Source organism: Bos indicus x Bos taurus, chromosome 9 (assembly GCF_003369695.1).
Source record: "Bos indicus x Bos taurus breed Angus x Brahman F1 hybrid chromosome 9, Bos_hybrid_MaternalHap_v2.0, whole genome shotgun sequence".
NCBI lineage: Eukaryota > Metazoa > Chordata > Mammalia > Artiodactyla > Bovidae > Bos > Bos indicus x Bos taurus.
In genome coordinates this window covers 85836587-85851962 of record NC_040084.1, presented here as the reverse complement: position 1 = coordinate 85851962, position 15376 = coordinate 85836587, and the positions used below count along the sequence as shown (strand labels likewise).

General features: G+C 45.3%; 1 protein-coding gene across 6 annotated transcripts in view; it reads right to left on the bottom strand.

The window, feature by feature from the left end:
- Positions 1 to 11014: 11014 nt before the first annotated feature.
- Positions 11015 to 15376, bottom strand: part of SASH1 (SAM and SH3 domain containing 1) — a 259539-nt gene continuing 255177 nt past the window's right edge. For all 6 annotated transcript variants that reach the window (XM_027551788.1, XM_027551789.1, XM_027551787.1 and 3 more), the window contains one exon: positions 11015 to 14686. In XM_027551788.1, coding sequence (XP_027407589.1) covers positions 14423 to 14686 — 264 coding nt within the window. In that variant the 3' untranslated portion in view covers positions 11015 to 14422. The remainder of the gene's footprint in view (positions 14687 to 15376) is intronic.

Here is a 15376-nt window from a genome sequence, read left to right as displayed (position 1 = left end):
GGATATTAACTAAACTTCTTGTGGTGATCAGTTCTCAATGTATACATACACCAAGTCATCACGTTGTATGCTTAAAACTAATATTACTATAACAGTATATGTCAATTACATCTCAACAGAACTGGGAGAAAAAGAATGTAGGTGAAGGAGGTATGGACTTCCCAGGTGGAGCTAGTGGTAAAGAACCAGCCTGCCAAAGCAGGAGACATACATAAAACACACTGGTTCGATCCCTGGGTGGGGAAGATCCCCTGGAGGAAGGCACAGCAGCCCACTCCAGTGTTCTTGCCTGGAGAATCCCATGAACAGAGGAGCCTGGCGGGCTACAGTCCGTGGGGTCCTAAACAGTTGGACATGACTGAAGCAACTTAACACAGCACACACACACACACACACGTTCTCACCTACACAGAGAGAAAAACAAAAAAAAACTCAAAATGTTTTACTTTAAATTACTAAAATGAAAGCCACTAAACTCTATGTTACTTTCCTTCTCAGAGTTTACCTATTGCATAAATAAAAGCCACAGATATCAAGGAATCAAAAGGAGAGAATGGGGACCGAATTTCTTGTGATCAACCATCGAGAAAGCAATTAATTTCTGTTTTCAAAAAAATTTTTAATTGGAAGATAATGGCTTTACATTGTTGTGTTGGTTTCTGCCATACAACATTGGGAATCAGCCAGTGGCCACCCACTCCAGTACTCTTGCCTGGAAAATCCCATGGATGGAGGAGCCTGGTAGGCTGCAGTCCATGGGGTCACAAAGAGTCAGACACGACTGACGGACTTCACTTCCACTTTTCCCTTTCATGCATTGGAGAAGGAAATGGCAACCCACTCCAGTGTTCTTGCCTGGAGAATCCCAGGGACGGGGGAGCCTGGTGGGCTGCTGTCTATGGGGTCACACAGAGTCGGACACGACTGAAGTGACTTAGCAGCAGCATGTATATATCCTCTCCTTCTGAAGCCTCCCTCCCCCCCACCCCCTATCCAGCCCCTTTAGGTCATCACAAAGCACCAGGCTGGCCTCCCTGTGTTATACAGTAGCTTCCTACTAGCTATCTATCTTACAGAGGGTAACGTATATGTTTCAATGCTACTTTCTAAATTCGTCCCACCCTCTTCTTCCCCCACTGTGTCCGCAAGTCTGTTTTCTATGTCTGCGTCTCCAGTCCTTCCCTGCAAATAGGTTCATCAATACTATTTTCCTAGATTCCATATATACGTTAAAGTTAATATACAATATTTGCTTTTTGCTTAGCACTGAATTTCTACCCCATCTCATGGCCAGTCTACCTTCCCCCAGCTCCACTCACCACCAATGTTAACAAAAAGAACAAGATGTAAAACGTGAGGATAAAACAGTTTATAAAATTCCGTAGAGGGACCTCCCTGGTGGTCCAGTGGCTAAGACTCTGCTCTCCCAGTGCAGGGTGACCGAGTTCCAAGCCTGGTCAGGGAACTAGATCCCATGTGCTCCAACTAAGAGTTGGCATGACTCAACTAAAGACTCTGCATGCTGCAACAAAGACCCAGGACAGCCAAATAAACAAATAAATATATTTTTAAAAATTTCATAGAGCATGGGAAGGCCTGTGGCTCAGAGGTAAAGAATCTGCCTGCAATGCAGGAGACTTTCAGGCGTCACATTTTCGATCCCTGGGTCAGGAAGATCCCCTGGAGGAGGAAATGGCAACCCACTCCAGTATTCTTGTCTGGAGCATCCCATGGACAGAGGAGCCTGGCAGGCTGTAGTCCAAGAGTCCGACAGGACTGAGTGACTAAACAACAACAAACCTAAATTTTAAAATGCTTCCGGAACGGATGCTGATGGAGGAAGCACCTCTGAGATCTCTTCTGAGCGCTGACCCCTTGTTTTTCTGGGTGGAAAAATGGGTGAGAGAAGCTTGAGCTGATAACGTGGGCGTAACACAGTGGATCACCTTCATGGCACTCACGGAATGAGCACATTTCCGGGAGGAGCTGAGGTAAAGTAAGGAGTTCTGGCAAGTCCTCCTCTCCTCCCCCTGCCAAAAATAAAAGAGTCAATGAATTGTTCAATTTGTACATTTGGAGTGTGCTCTGAGTTGAACCAGTCTCCCTGCCTCAGGCAGGCATTTGGCCTCACTAGGCTGTGTGAACCACGAGCCTGAGGAAAAAGCTTGATTTCTTGCTTTGTCAAAAGTCATTCTTTCATGCACCTTGTGCATAGATTTTCAAAAATGAACGTGAGACATCTTCTCTAATTTTGGAGGGGGAAATTTGAGGCTTTGAAACATCCTCTACGATCCAACCATCAAACGTTCTTCGTGAGCAACTCCCTCCCACCTCAAAGCCAATGGGGGCGGTGAGGATAGGAGTTCCCTAATGGCTGGGGTGGCCAGTCTCCATCCAAACCATCTTGACAGCACAGAGAATTACGGCGGTACACCTCCCGGCAAGGCCCTATCCATACATTCTGAGCCTGGGACGAAACAGGAAGTACCCAGGAGCCAAAGTAAACGCAGCTCCTCCCTGGAGAGGTGCCCAGGCCCTGCGTGTAGACCACAGCTGAAAGGGGCCTTGGAAAACTTTTGGAAACCTCTCCTAGGAAGATGGAAGAAATTCACACACTTGTCCCTGGTAAGACAACACTGAATCTGCTCTGCAAACCACGGCGGGCCTCTGCATGGAGCTTCCAGAGGTGAGGGCTTAATCCGGCCTGAGGAGGCCTTGACAGACACTCGGGCCATTTCAGAAGCAGAGAGCAACTCTGAGGCTCAGAGCCCAAACCGGAGAACAGGGGACTCCCAGGTCAAAGACTTGGGACCCAGGTCTAGGGCAATGTCTCACCTCTCCACCTTTATCCTCCTCCCACTCCAGCCCCACGGTTATCTACTGCTCCAGAGACATGTCTTTGAAAGAGATTTTAATTTGGCACCTGTGATGAAAGCCAAGAGGAGGGTTTGCAGGTCTAAGTGAGGACTGACCTTGGCAAAAGTAGAAAGGATTGAAATTAACCTCAGAAAAGGTATGGTGTTGTGTGGTGTGTTAGTCACTCAGTCAGGTCCGACTCTGTGACGCCATGGACTGTAACCTGCCAGGCTCCTCCACCCATGGGATTGTCCAAGCAAGAGTACTGGAGTGGGTTGCCATTTCTTTCTCCATCAGAAGAGCTATGGCAGCAGACAGGTGGGTGCTGTGGTCCCATCTTCTGGTGAGCCATCGTGGCCTCGGTGTGACATCCCAAGCCCCATCCCACCGCTTATCAATGTGACAGAGAAGTGAGGGGCCGCAGCCCGCTTTCCTGGGTCTGCCCTTCTAAGGGAATGCCCCCCTACCCCGTCACAAGTGAGGGCTTCTCCGGTCTGTTGTCCCACCATGGCTGCACACAGACCACAGGGATGTAAGAGGAGAGCCTGTGAAAGTCCTGCCTCCCGTCATGTGACCCCACTCCACTGTGACTAGAGCCCCTGCTCTCCGGGAAACTTGAGTCACCTCAGAGTTTACAGTCTGAGTTCTTAGAAGCTTGACTGAGCAGCGCTGTTTTGTTTTGTTTTGTTTTTTTAAGGCTGGCAACTTTATTTTATAATTTTATTTATTTATTTGTGGTTGTGCTGGGTCTTCGTTGCTCGGGCTTTTCCTTAGTGGGGGCGGGAGGAGGCTACTCTCTGCTCACGGTGCCCGGACTTCTCATTGCGGTGGCTTCTCTTGATGTGGAGCACAGGCTTTAGGGCCTGTGGGCTCAGAAGTTGCAGTTCCCGGACTCCAGAGCATAGGCTCAGTAGTTGTGGCGCGTGGGCTTAGGTGCTACTGGGCATGCAGAGTCTTCCCGTATCAGGGATTGAACCCGTGTCTCTCATGTCTCATACATTGGCAGGTGGATTCTTTACCACTGAGCCACCAAGGAAGACCTAAACAAGACTTTTAGAAGCTGGTAGTTGTCTATCTAGGTAGATACACCAGTTGCCCCTGTGTGGTCACTTGAGTGGCACCTCAATTCTGCCTTGAGTCACTAATTACCCTGGGACATGTGTGACCTAAACAGCTGTCTCTCATATCCCTTGTTATGCAAAGCAGTTGCTTGGAGGAATGTGAGTAAATCTGAACAGGGACCCAGTTGCCACCCGGGAAAGAAAGAGGTGTCATCCCCTAACCTCTTCCCTTTCAAGAATCCAACGTGATAGAATGTCTCCGACAGACTGAGATGGGTCAGATGGGAAAGGACACCCAGGGTCCCCGGCAAGATGCCCATTTCCAGGGTAGCCTGAATCTGGATGATAACCTGGGCACAGTGCCCCCATGGGAAGGTCCATTTGGGGGCTGGTTTTGGCTGACTGTTTGGCTGAAACCCAAAGTACCCCCCAGTAAAGCCACCAAAGCAAAGAGAGAATCTTGTGCGGCTGGGAAGCCCTCCCCTTTGGAGGCTTTACGTTTCAGATAGATGGAATTCTGAGACTGTCTTTTATCCTCCCTCCAAACAAAATGTCACCATGGTGTTTGTACTCTCTGAGAGTGGAAAGCAAGGACAATGAACCATAGGGACACGGTGACCCTACAGCAAAAGAACTCGGCAGACCTGGAGCCTGTCCATGGGCTTCTCTGGTCCATAGGCTGTCCATAAGCTTCTCAGAAAAGTCCACAGACTTCTCTGGCTCTGACTGTAACCTATTGTTTCAAAGCGAGACAGGCTCCTTTGAGGTCAGTAAATCCTGGGATTCTTGGGCAACTCTTTCCAGGAATGTCTTAGGGAGAGATACAGGATGCCCTATACTTTGGGGAAGTGGGGATTGAAGCAGTTTAGTTTGACAGAAAAAGACTATCCCAGATGGCAACTGGGCCCCCGTTCAAAAGAGAGCAAATTGGTTAATTAGTTTAAGAAATGGAAGAAGCTCAAAGCTATTAGCAGTATTCGCTTAACTTCTATTACTGGCCCTTTAGACGAATGACATACTCCAGGAAACTGAAAAGCATGTATGAGAGACAGCACAGGGTCCTTGGACAGAAGTTCAGGCAATTTGCGGCATTTTTGAATATGGTTTTGAATTGATTTATAAGGAATTGATCTATTAGGAAGAGATGATGACCATATGAGCCAACATTTCCACTTCTGGTCCAGGGTAGGACCAGAGACTACTTTTAAAAGCTTTCACAGTACAGTGGTGTTCAATGCGCCCACCTGGCCAGGCCACTGTTAAGGCCTGCATGTGTTCCCCTTCCCAGGTGGTGCTAGTGGTAAAGAACCTACTTTTGAATGCAAGAGACTTAAGAGACACGATTCCTGGGTTGGGAAGACCCTCTGCAGAAGGAAATAGCAACCCACTCCAGTACTCCTGCCTGGGAAATTCCATGGACAGAGGAGTCTGGCAGGCTACAGCCCATGGGGTTACAAAGAGTTGGATACAAGCAAATTAGAAGGTGCACACGTGTTCCCCCAGGGTTCCTAAACTGAAACCCTCCCCTCCAATGTGATGGTATTAGGAGGTGGGGCTTTGGGAGGGGATTAGGATTAGATGAGTCACGAGGGCGGTGCCCTCATGAATGGAATCTGTGCCCTTACAGAACAAGAGGAAGATTGTCTCTTTCTGTCTGCCATGCGAGGATATAAGGGGAAGTCAGCAGTCTAACCTGGAAGCAGGCTTTCAATTGACTCTGAAGGCATTAACACTCTGAACTTGAACTTCCATCCCTCAGAACTGTAAGAAATAAATTTCTGTTGTCAAGAAGCAGGTCTGTAGTTTTGTGTTATTGTAGCCTGGGCTGAGACAGCTATAGCTCTCAGTTATTCAATCAACATTACCTTAGGTATTGCTGTGAACGTGTTCTGTAGATGTGATTCAAGTCCATCATCAGTTAACCTTTAGTAAGAAAGACTAAATATGGGTGAGCTTGGCTCAGTCCACTGAAAGATGTGAAGAGCGGAGCTGAGGATGAAGAAATCCTGCTTGTGGACAACAGCTGCAGTTTATGACCAAGGGTTCCAGCCTGAAGCTCCTGACACCATGCCCTATGGATATGAGGTTTTCCCAGATAGCCCCCCACAATTGCAGAAGTAGATCTGTGCAATACATTTCTCCCTTTCTTCTTCTTCTTTTTGTTTCCTGAGCCATGAAGTTTATGGGATCTTGGTTCCTAGACCAGGAATCAAACCTGTGCTCCCTGCAGTGGAAGTATGGAGTCTTAACCACCAGACTGCCAGGGAAGCCCCTATGTTTCTTAAATATATCTCTGATTGGTTCTGCTTCTTTGAACTCCGACTAATACAGCAGGTGATTTTAATGTTGTTCAGGCCAAGAACCAGAGTAGTGGTTAAGCCAGGTGGCTGAGTGGTAAAGAATCCGCCTACAATGCAGGAACCACAGGAGAGGTGGGTTCGATCCCTGGGTTGGGAAAATCACCTGGAGGAGAGCACAGCAATCCACTCCAGTATTCTTGCCTGGAGAATCCCATGGGCAGAGGAGCCTGGAGGGCTACAGTCCATGGGGTCACAAAGAATCTGACAGGACTGAAGCGACTTAGCACAAATGCATGCAAGAAATAACCCAAGGTAAAATCTCATCTCTTCTTCCTACACATCTGTGACTGCAGCTCTCTCAGTTGTAAAATGGGGATCACAGTGTCTACCGCAGGGGAGCAGTATGAAGGCCAAATGCTCTCTTGTATGTCAAAAGTTCAGTGAGCAGCTGGACCGCATCCTGCCCGCTGCTTTTTATAATGTCAGGCTATTCTGAGCTGTGAGCAACGAAATGCCATTCGAACAAAAATGAGCCTGGTTTACATCCCATTGCTCGACATCTAAAGTTTAGGAGTTTATTTCAGAGTCAAATAAACACTTCTTTCCTCCAACTTGCTCCTATGGTCCGCAAGAGGGCTCCAGACCCTTAAACCCACCCGGAGCAGCGAACAGAGGCGGTCAGGCCTCTCTGCTAATTAAAGCAGTAATAAAGGGGAGCCAAGAGCCCCGCTTATTAAGCGGATTGTGAATTCCCTCAGTCTCCATCATCATTCTTCAATGGCGTTTCAATAGGTGGTTTACAGGACTTAAGGTCTCGCTGATAACTTGGACAGTCCCGGAGGTCCTGCTGTCCTTCCCCCGAGAGCATGTCGTTTTCCCCGCTCCTGTGTAGATGCTGAGCGAGCGCGTTCCTCCTGCTCTCACCTCTCGCCCTCCTCACGTTCAGCTTCGGCCTTCAATCTGGCACATCGGTGCCCTCTGGTGGCCAGATGCTGCAGCTACTACTCATTCTGCAAGAGTTTATTTGCTGGAAGCGGCTGAGGATAAAGCGCTTTACTGCGATTTCTTTTTAAGCCGCGGATGCTCACGTGCTCCTGCGAATCCTTTGATGGGTAAAGAGTATCTGTCTCTTTATTAATTTACTTTGTCACTGGCTATCTGTGTATGACCTTAGCTACTCTTGTCGCCTCTCTGCGCCTGTTTCCTCACCTGTGTGTGTGTGTGTGTGTGTGTGTGTGTGTTTTAGTCGCTCAGTCAAGTCCAACTCTGCGACCCCATGGACTGTAGCCTGCCAGGCTCCTCTGTCCATGGGATTTCTCCAGGCAAGAATACTGCAGTCAGTAGCTATTTCCTTCTCCAGGAGATCTTCCCGACCCAGGAACTGAACTCAAGTCTCCTGTGTTGCAGGCAGATTCTTTACCGTCTGAGCCACCAGGGAAGACCACTTCTTCACCTTTAACCTGAGATTAAAGTAAATCATCTCCAGCTTTAATATTTAGGCTTCAAGGGCTTCTGGCTCGTGCTAAGTCGCTTCAGTCCCTGTCTGACTCTGCGACCCCCTGGACTGTGGCCCTCCAGGCTCCTCCGTTGGTGGGATTCTCCAGGCAAAATACTGGAGTGGGTTGCCGCGTATTCCTCCAGGGGATCTTCCCAACCCAGGGATTGAACCCGTTTCTCTTATGTCTCCTGCATTGGCAGGCAGGTTCTTTACCACTAGCGCCACATGGGAAGCCCGTCAGGCTCTGGGACTGTCATCCGTTTAACAAATACTGTGTGTCAAGTGTAGAAGTTCAGACTCAACAGACAGCAAGCTGAGCATTCCTGAACTTTATAAACTGTAGAAGGAGGACACAGCTAATAAATAATCAACATAACAAAGAAGTAAACTACATAGTGTGTTAGAAGGTGATCAACGCGTTTGGGGAAATAAAGCAGGTATGAGACTCAGAACTGGTGGCCAAGATAAAGCTAAGGGATGGTGTCGGTTTAAACGATGAAGTCAGGCCAGGACTCTGGAAGGTCGCTCTGAACAGAGACCCATGGGAGGAGGACGGGAGGCGGTTAGTCCTGCAGATTTTCTAGGATAGGACGTTCCAGATTGAGAAGAACCCCACAGTGGTCTGAGGCGAGGACCTCTGTGGCTAGATTAGAGACACAGAGGGTATAATGGGGCAAGGGGGGCGGGGATGGACACTGGCCACACCACATTTCAGCGGAAGTTAAACTTGACTCTGAAAAAAATGGAAAGGCACAGAGGGGTAAGGGCAGAGGAGCGACATAACCTGGACTGTGTTTTTACAGGGTCTGCTCAGGCAGCCATAATAAAATACAATAGACTGGATGTCTTGCACAACAGAAATTAATTTTCTCACAGTTCAAGTCCAAGATCAAGTTCTGGCAGGATTAAGCTTCTGTTGAGAACCCTCTTCCTGGTGGGTCAAAGCCAGGCTTCTCACTGGGTCCTCACATGGACAGAGAAGATGCCCCATAGTTCCTTCTTCATCTTATAAAGACTCTAATCCCGACCTGGGTCTCTGCCCTTGTGACCTCATCTAAACCTAATCACTTCCCAAACGCCCCACCTCCTAATGCTATCCCACTGGGGGACTGGCGTCAATGTTTGAATTTGGGAGGGACACAAACATTCACAGCTGTGTCACTCAGGCTGCTGTGAGTGCTGGATGGCAAGGATGGGGGTGGGGAAGCAGGTGGCTCTGGAACAATGCAGGCGAGAGCCTGAATTGCTAGGGTGGCGGCCACCATAGTAGTGGAGCTGGTGACAAGGGGTCAGCTTCCGGAGAGATGTCAAAAGTAGAGACAGGAAGATTTCCTGACAGCTTGGTGTGGACCAGAAGGAAAAAAAAGAAGTCAAGGATGATGAAGGGATTTGATCTAAGTGACCAGAAGTTACCATTAATTGAGATGAGAAACGGAGGGAAGATCAGACATTCAGTTTGGGAAGTGTTGAAGATAAACGAGGATGGTAGTAAATTGCAGTCAGATTAATTTTAACTCCTTTGGCTCCCACACAGGTATCTGGGGGTCCTTCCATATTGGGCTCAAACCTGGTTTGATTACGACCTTTGTGTATTTCGTTGGAGTTTCAGAGAGGGGACGGCTCACCTTCCTTGTCAGTGTTCTTCTCTGATGCGGTGTAAGAGGAGCACTACATGAGGAATTAGAGTGCTTCCGAATAATGCTGCCCGTGGCCCCCTGATGCACGGGTCAGTGGTTCAGACCTACTCCTGAGTGAGCCTCTACCCTCTCCTGCCTCTTCCCTCTCATTCACACCCTCACACACACCCCTAGAAGTCCCGTGTACACTTGCCTCTGAGTCGATCCTCAGAAATAAAGTCAGTCGTTATTATAGTGAATTATTATTACATTATTACAGAATAAAGAAAGTCATTATTCTAAGACGCCCCCAAGTAAGTTGTGTGGTGAGATGAGAACCACCCTTTCCTTGTCTCCTTCCGGTAATCAAATTTATGTTCCTTCTAACTTCTAAATGAATACAACGTAAGCATCCACATATGAAGCCAAGTTATAACCAATACCGAGAATCCAATCAAGGTTTCGTAGGGATCATAAAAAATAATTGAGCTATAGAATCTTAGAAGTCAGCTTGAGATAAACAAGATTTGAGGTTTATGATCAATTCTTTAAAATAATGCCTCACTTCAGAAGTGCTTCCCTGGTGGCTCAGGTGGTAAAGCGTCTGTCTACAATGCAGGAGACCTGGGTTCGATCCCTGGGTCGGGAAGATCCCCTGGAGAAAGAAATGGCAATCCACTCCAGTACTATTGCCTGGAAAATCCCATGGACAGAGGAGCCTGGTAAGCTACGGTCCATGGGGTCGCAAAGAGTCAGACACGACTGAGTACACTTTCTTCTTTCTTTCTTTCTCACTTCAGAGGAACCCCAAACTCTAAGACTACATGAAATATCCCCCTTTACAAAATGGATTGGGCGAATGGGGAGTAAAACCATGATTTGTAAGTAAGATTTATCATGGTAAAGCTACCTTTATTGAAATCCACCAGGGGATTTAAACTATTCTATCAAAATTCTATATGTAACACAACAATTCCACATGCTAAGTGAAAAGCTGTGGGGAAATGCTGTCATTCCTACATGGAAAAATGCCTATTCCGTTTTATTTGTAAACAGAGCATTTCTGAAAAGGCACGCAAACAGCGGTTGTAATACTGACCTGTAGTGTGAGAAATAGGTGGCTGGAAGAAAAGGAAAGGGTTGCTTTTGGGTTTGTATCAAATACATGTATTATCTACTCAAAATGTTGAATTACACACTTCCTCCTAATTAAAAACACGTTTTTATTGCGGTACACTAAGTTGAAAATGATTTTTGTCAAGTTGCTTAATTTCTAGGATATCCCAATCTAGAAGTTTTTCTCTCTCAGTGGAAGACTTGGATTGTTTCCATTTAACTACTGATTACCTGTGATATTGGGCAAGTCTGTGTGGACTCAAACTCTTCATTGAAAAAAACAGGCTTAGACTAGAGATGACTTCCAAAATCTCCTTCTGGGCTAAGATACTGTGCTTATGTGACTTGACTGTGCAATATTTGGAAAAAAAAAAAAGCTGAAATAAGTTGTCAAAGAGAATTTGAATGTGATAGTGAGTTTTGGTGATGTGGCAGAAAATAATGTGGCAGTAGAGTTGTGTACAACTACTATTTTCCCAATACATTTTATTGTTAAACCACACCTCATTAATTCCCTTTCATTTCTACTCACCTTTGAAATACCTAGGGAACAACAAAAGAGACAGATTCAACTGAAGAAATTTATTTACTTTTTTTTCTAGGTACATAGATGACATAATTATAGACAAGTTTTGATACATAGGAAAACCCTTCTGTCCACCTCTTTTTGCTAAATGAATCATCACAATAATTTTTACAATTTTTAAAACAATACACAGCTTTCTTGGGCTGAAGCAATCGCAAGAACATATTGGTACTGGTATATTACAGCTACTTACAATGTTTAAGAACAGCAATGGAGAAAAATAAGTTATTTAAATATTGATTTCATATACAGAAAGTGCAATGTTGTTAGTTGTTATATAACTTGCTTGACAGTTTCTTGTTTCTCTATCAATTCAAAATCGAGATAACGTGGACTCAGACTTTTTTTTTCTGAAAATAATACAGTACACACATGCAGCGTTGACTTGGTGAACAGACTTGCTGCAATTATGAAAGCAAACTGTGCTCTGTCAGGAACTAATTTTCAACAGACTACTTATTTCCAATTTCACCCATTCCTGGGTACAGGAAAAGAGAAAAGGGCCTCTGACTAAGGCAAGGCCATGAAAAATCTATCTCCTTCTTGGTTATCTGGGAATGTAAGTAGTGGCTGGGGCTGGCTGCATTTCCTTATAGACAGCTTCAAAGAAAAAAGTGACACACAACGGATGCGTAGCTACCTGAGCCGAACTGCCTCTCCAGGTTTCTCTTGTGCTTTCCTACAACAGCAGTGTTCACCCTTCCTCAACATTCTGCACCAAGTGCAATGGATGAAAACCGGATATTGCTGAAGCCGACCACCTGCCTTCCGGCATCCACAGGCGGCCGCGAACCATCTCAGTCAAATGTCACACACAAGCATTCAGGCTTCTCTAAGGTCAATTTAAAAGTTTAAAGCAAAAGAAGACCAAACAAATACTAAAAGTTTAAAAACAAAAGGATTTTAATAAAAAGCACAATAAAGTAAAAATCACCTCAGATCCCACAGACTAGGAAGCCCTTCCACTGAAAATGATTCATGGTCCCTGAATTTCACTTCTAGGCAAAGGCAATGATTTCCAAAGAAGAATGAAAAAAAAAAAAAAAAATACGGTTTGGCATTCTTAAAAACTCATATTCAGAAAGTTCACTTTTCTGGCACCTCTTCTACATAAGTGAAAATCTTACGGTGAAAATGAACTAACACCAGGAAATTCACGTACGATTTTCCCTTCTCCTTTGCTCCTATGTATCACCTGACTATAGGACTTCCCTGGTACGTGTGGTCTTTTAGCTCAGCTTCAACTCTGAGCAGGCTCTCTCACAAGTCAGGCTGAGGCACCAAAAACATGGGGTGAGGAGCCCATCCATTCTAAAGCACCCTCTCCTTCACTCGTGAAATCCCTTCCAATGACAGTTACAGGAGAGCCTGCAGCCTCCTTACCCTTTCCATGGAATGTCACATCCCACAGGAATGTCATAATGGGCTGAAGAGTTCAATAGAAATTTGGCTGCTTTAGCTTTTTCTTCTAGTGTTCCACAACTTCTTACATGGCATCTTATAGAAGGTGACTATTATTGAAGAAATATATATTATTCTTTAAAATGCATACCAAAAGCATGAAAAAAAAATATATCACCTGAGAACGTCCTTTTCCTCAGAAATATGGATCCCGATCTATTTTAAAGCAAATGGTAAAATGGCTTTGTAATTCATGAAAACACCTTTCCCACCCCCCTCCCCTGAGGGATATCATTTGTTTTAATGAGTAGATAAAATATTACAGAACTTTTAAATCACGACTCTAAGCACTTCTACCATAAATGATCATACCCGATGCTTAAAATAGGGCTCATGGTAAGAATGTAAAGGAAAATCATTTTATAAGCAACTGGAAACAATAATTTCTGTCTGCCAGAAAATCAGACAATAGCTTAAAAGAGAATGTTGAAATCAGTTGGAAAAGAACTGAAAATATGCAACTATTTAATGCTATGCTATGCTAAGTCACTTCAGTCCTGTCCGACTCTGTGCGACCCCATAGACGATAGCCTACCAGGCTCCCCCGTCCCTGGGATTCTCCAGGCAAGAACACTGGAGTGGGTTGCCATTTCCTTCTCCATTGCATGAAAGTGAAAAGTGAAAGTGAAGTCGCTCAGTCGTGTCCGACTCTTAGCGACCCCATGGACTGCAGCCTACCAGGCTCCTCCATCCATGGGATTTTCTAGGCAAGAGTACTGGAGTGGGGTGCCATTGCCTTCTCCGAACTATTTAATACATGGCCAATATAGTTTGTTTGGCTCCATAATGAACCTTTATTGTATTTAAGTGAATTACCTAAATAAGATGGAAAACAGTATTTTAACTATAAAACCAGGGAAAAAAATCTTTTAAAATATCTTATAAACTATTTCCCTTTAAAGAACATCTTCCTTAAATATTCAACTGACAATGACTTTTTGCAAAGGTGATCCGTTATCCGATGACCGAATTTTGGAATGGACATGGTCAAGATTCCAAGTCAATACTGCAGCACAATGACCAACATGGTAACAACACTAAACTGATTAAAATTAAAGATTATAACCTCAACACACAAACAGTCTCTCACACATGATATCTTTGTGAATTTCAGCGAGCTTTTTACCAGATTGGTAGTTAGTTTGAAGTCTGAAAGTCAACATGAATCCTGGCCTGATAAACACCCCTATAAAATAAGCCACGATAGAGTGAGACAATTAGAAAAGCCCATTTCTGTTGGAAACATCCCACATACGTTAGATGGCAGTCTAAGCTGAGGATCTGGAACTACGGTTACAAGGTAGTGAACACTAGGTTAGATAACTGCTTAAAAGCTTACATTAAGGCAAATAAATGCTGATTTGCTAGAAAGCAATTATTAAAACGTCTCTTGTTTACCTAAAGGAGAATAGGGCTTTCTTTTTCCAGTGCAGCCAGATTTTCTTACTTTTGAACACATGAGCCTGGTCAATAGTGTACAATCACTCCCGAGGCTGTTACTTTGGCCTGGCTAAAGCCCGTCTGGGCCTCAGGAACCCTGCAGGGTGACGGAAGGGTGAGGAGCATGCTGAGACACGGGACAGGCAGCCTCTCTCCCTGCCCCCTGCCCTCGCCCAGCGCACCAAGACAAGACTGTGGGCAAAGCATTTGTGGCAAGTGGGCATCTTGGTTCTACTGTATCCTGAAAACAAAACTAAGTGCTTGTCTTTCCTTTGCGGGTCACAGAGAACCACACCAATTTCCTGGAGGGGGCTTTTCTGGAGAAGAGAAGGTCATCAGTCCCGTGCCAAGATTCCGAGTTCTGCTGGCAGCACACTGGGCCTTTCTCCTGGGTCTGGTCTGCGTGTCCAGCCAAGGAGGAATTGCATCAGCATCATGAGCACAGTGAACGGGTGGCTCTTGTCCAGGGAGGCCCATTTCGGGCCTGGCTACATGGCCTCCGGGCCTGGTGGCAGTTTGAAGAGTCTGGCTGCAGACACGAGCTTGCTTATGTGTCTCTCCTCTGTGATGCCAGCCTCCTGAAGGCAAGTGTGGGACAGAGAAGGCACTTGGCCCAGGGTGCTAAAGCCCGCCTCAGAGAGGGCGCTGGCATACATGGGCAGACCGATGGAAACCAGCCAATCTGACACGGACGACACGTAGCCGGGAGAGAGGGGCTTCCTGCAGATTTCTGTGAGTCCACCGCTTGGGATCTAGGTAAACAAAGAAAGCGATTTCATCAAGATTTGACTGGTGCCACTGGAGAGCTCTTTCTTCTCTGCCTAAGAGGAGAGCTACTGAAATATTATATTTAATACTACACTATCAGAAAGGGATAATACCATGAGATGTCAAAGCATTAAGAATTCTTTCTTGGCTTTGTTCTTTCAAGGTGAGACATATCCTCAAGAAAGTGTCTGAGGTCCTTGGAATTAGATCTAACCCCAATTATGTGTGGAAGTCTCCAAACCATCACCATTTACGTTTCTGGCTATTTTGTCTCATGGTGGTCACACCTCTTCAATCAATGATCCCTATGGTGACTGAAGAAGTAAACCTATGTGATAGTGTGAAAAAATAAGATACCCAGAAAAGCAATGATACTCATGTAGATTTTCTTCTGTATTTTGAATCTACATTAACATCCAGAAAATTAAGCATTAATTAAACAAAGCATTAAAATTAATCAATTATAAAGAATTAAAAATACACTAATAAATGTTGGCTAGGGCAGGTAAATGGACATTTATACTTGACTTCTGTGAAGGCCAAGTGAGATAACTCTCAGAAAGGCAATTTACCACCAAATGTGCAAGTTCTTGAGATTTTCTGAAGTCTTAATGAAGCAAATCCTCTTAAAGGACTATATCCTCAGAAATTAGTCAACAAAGTCTATAGAATTT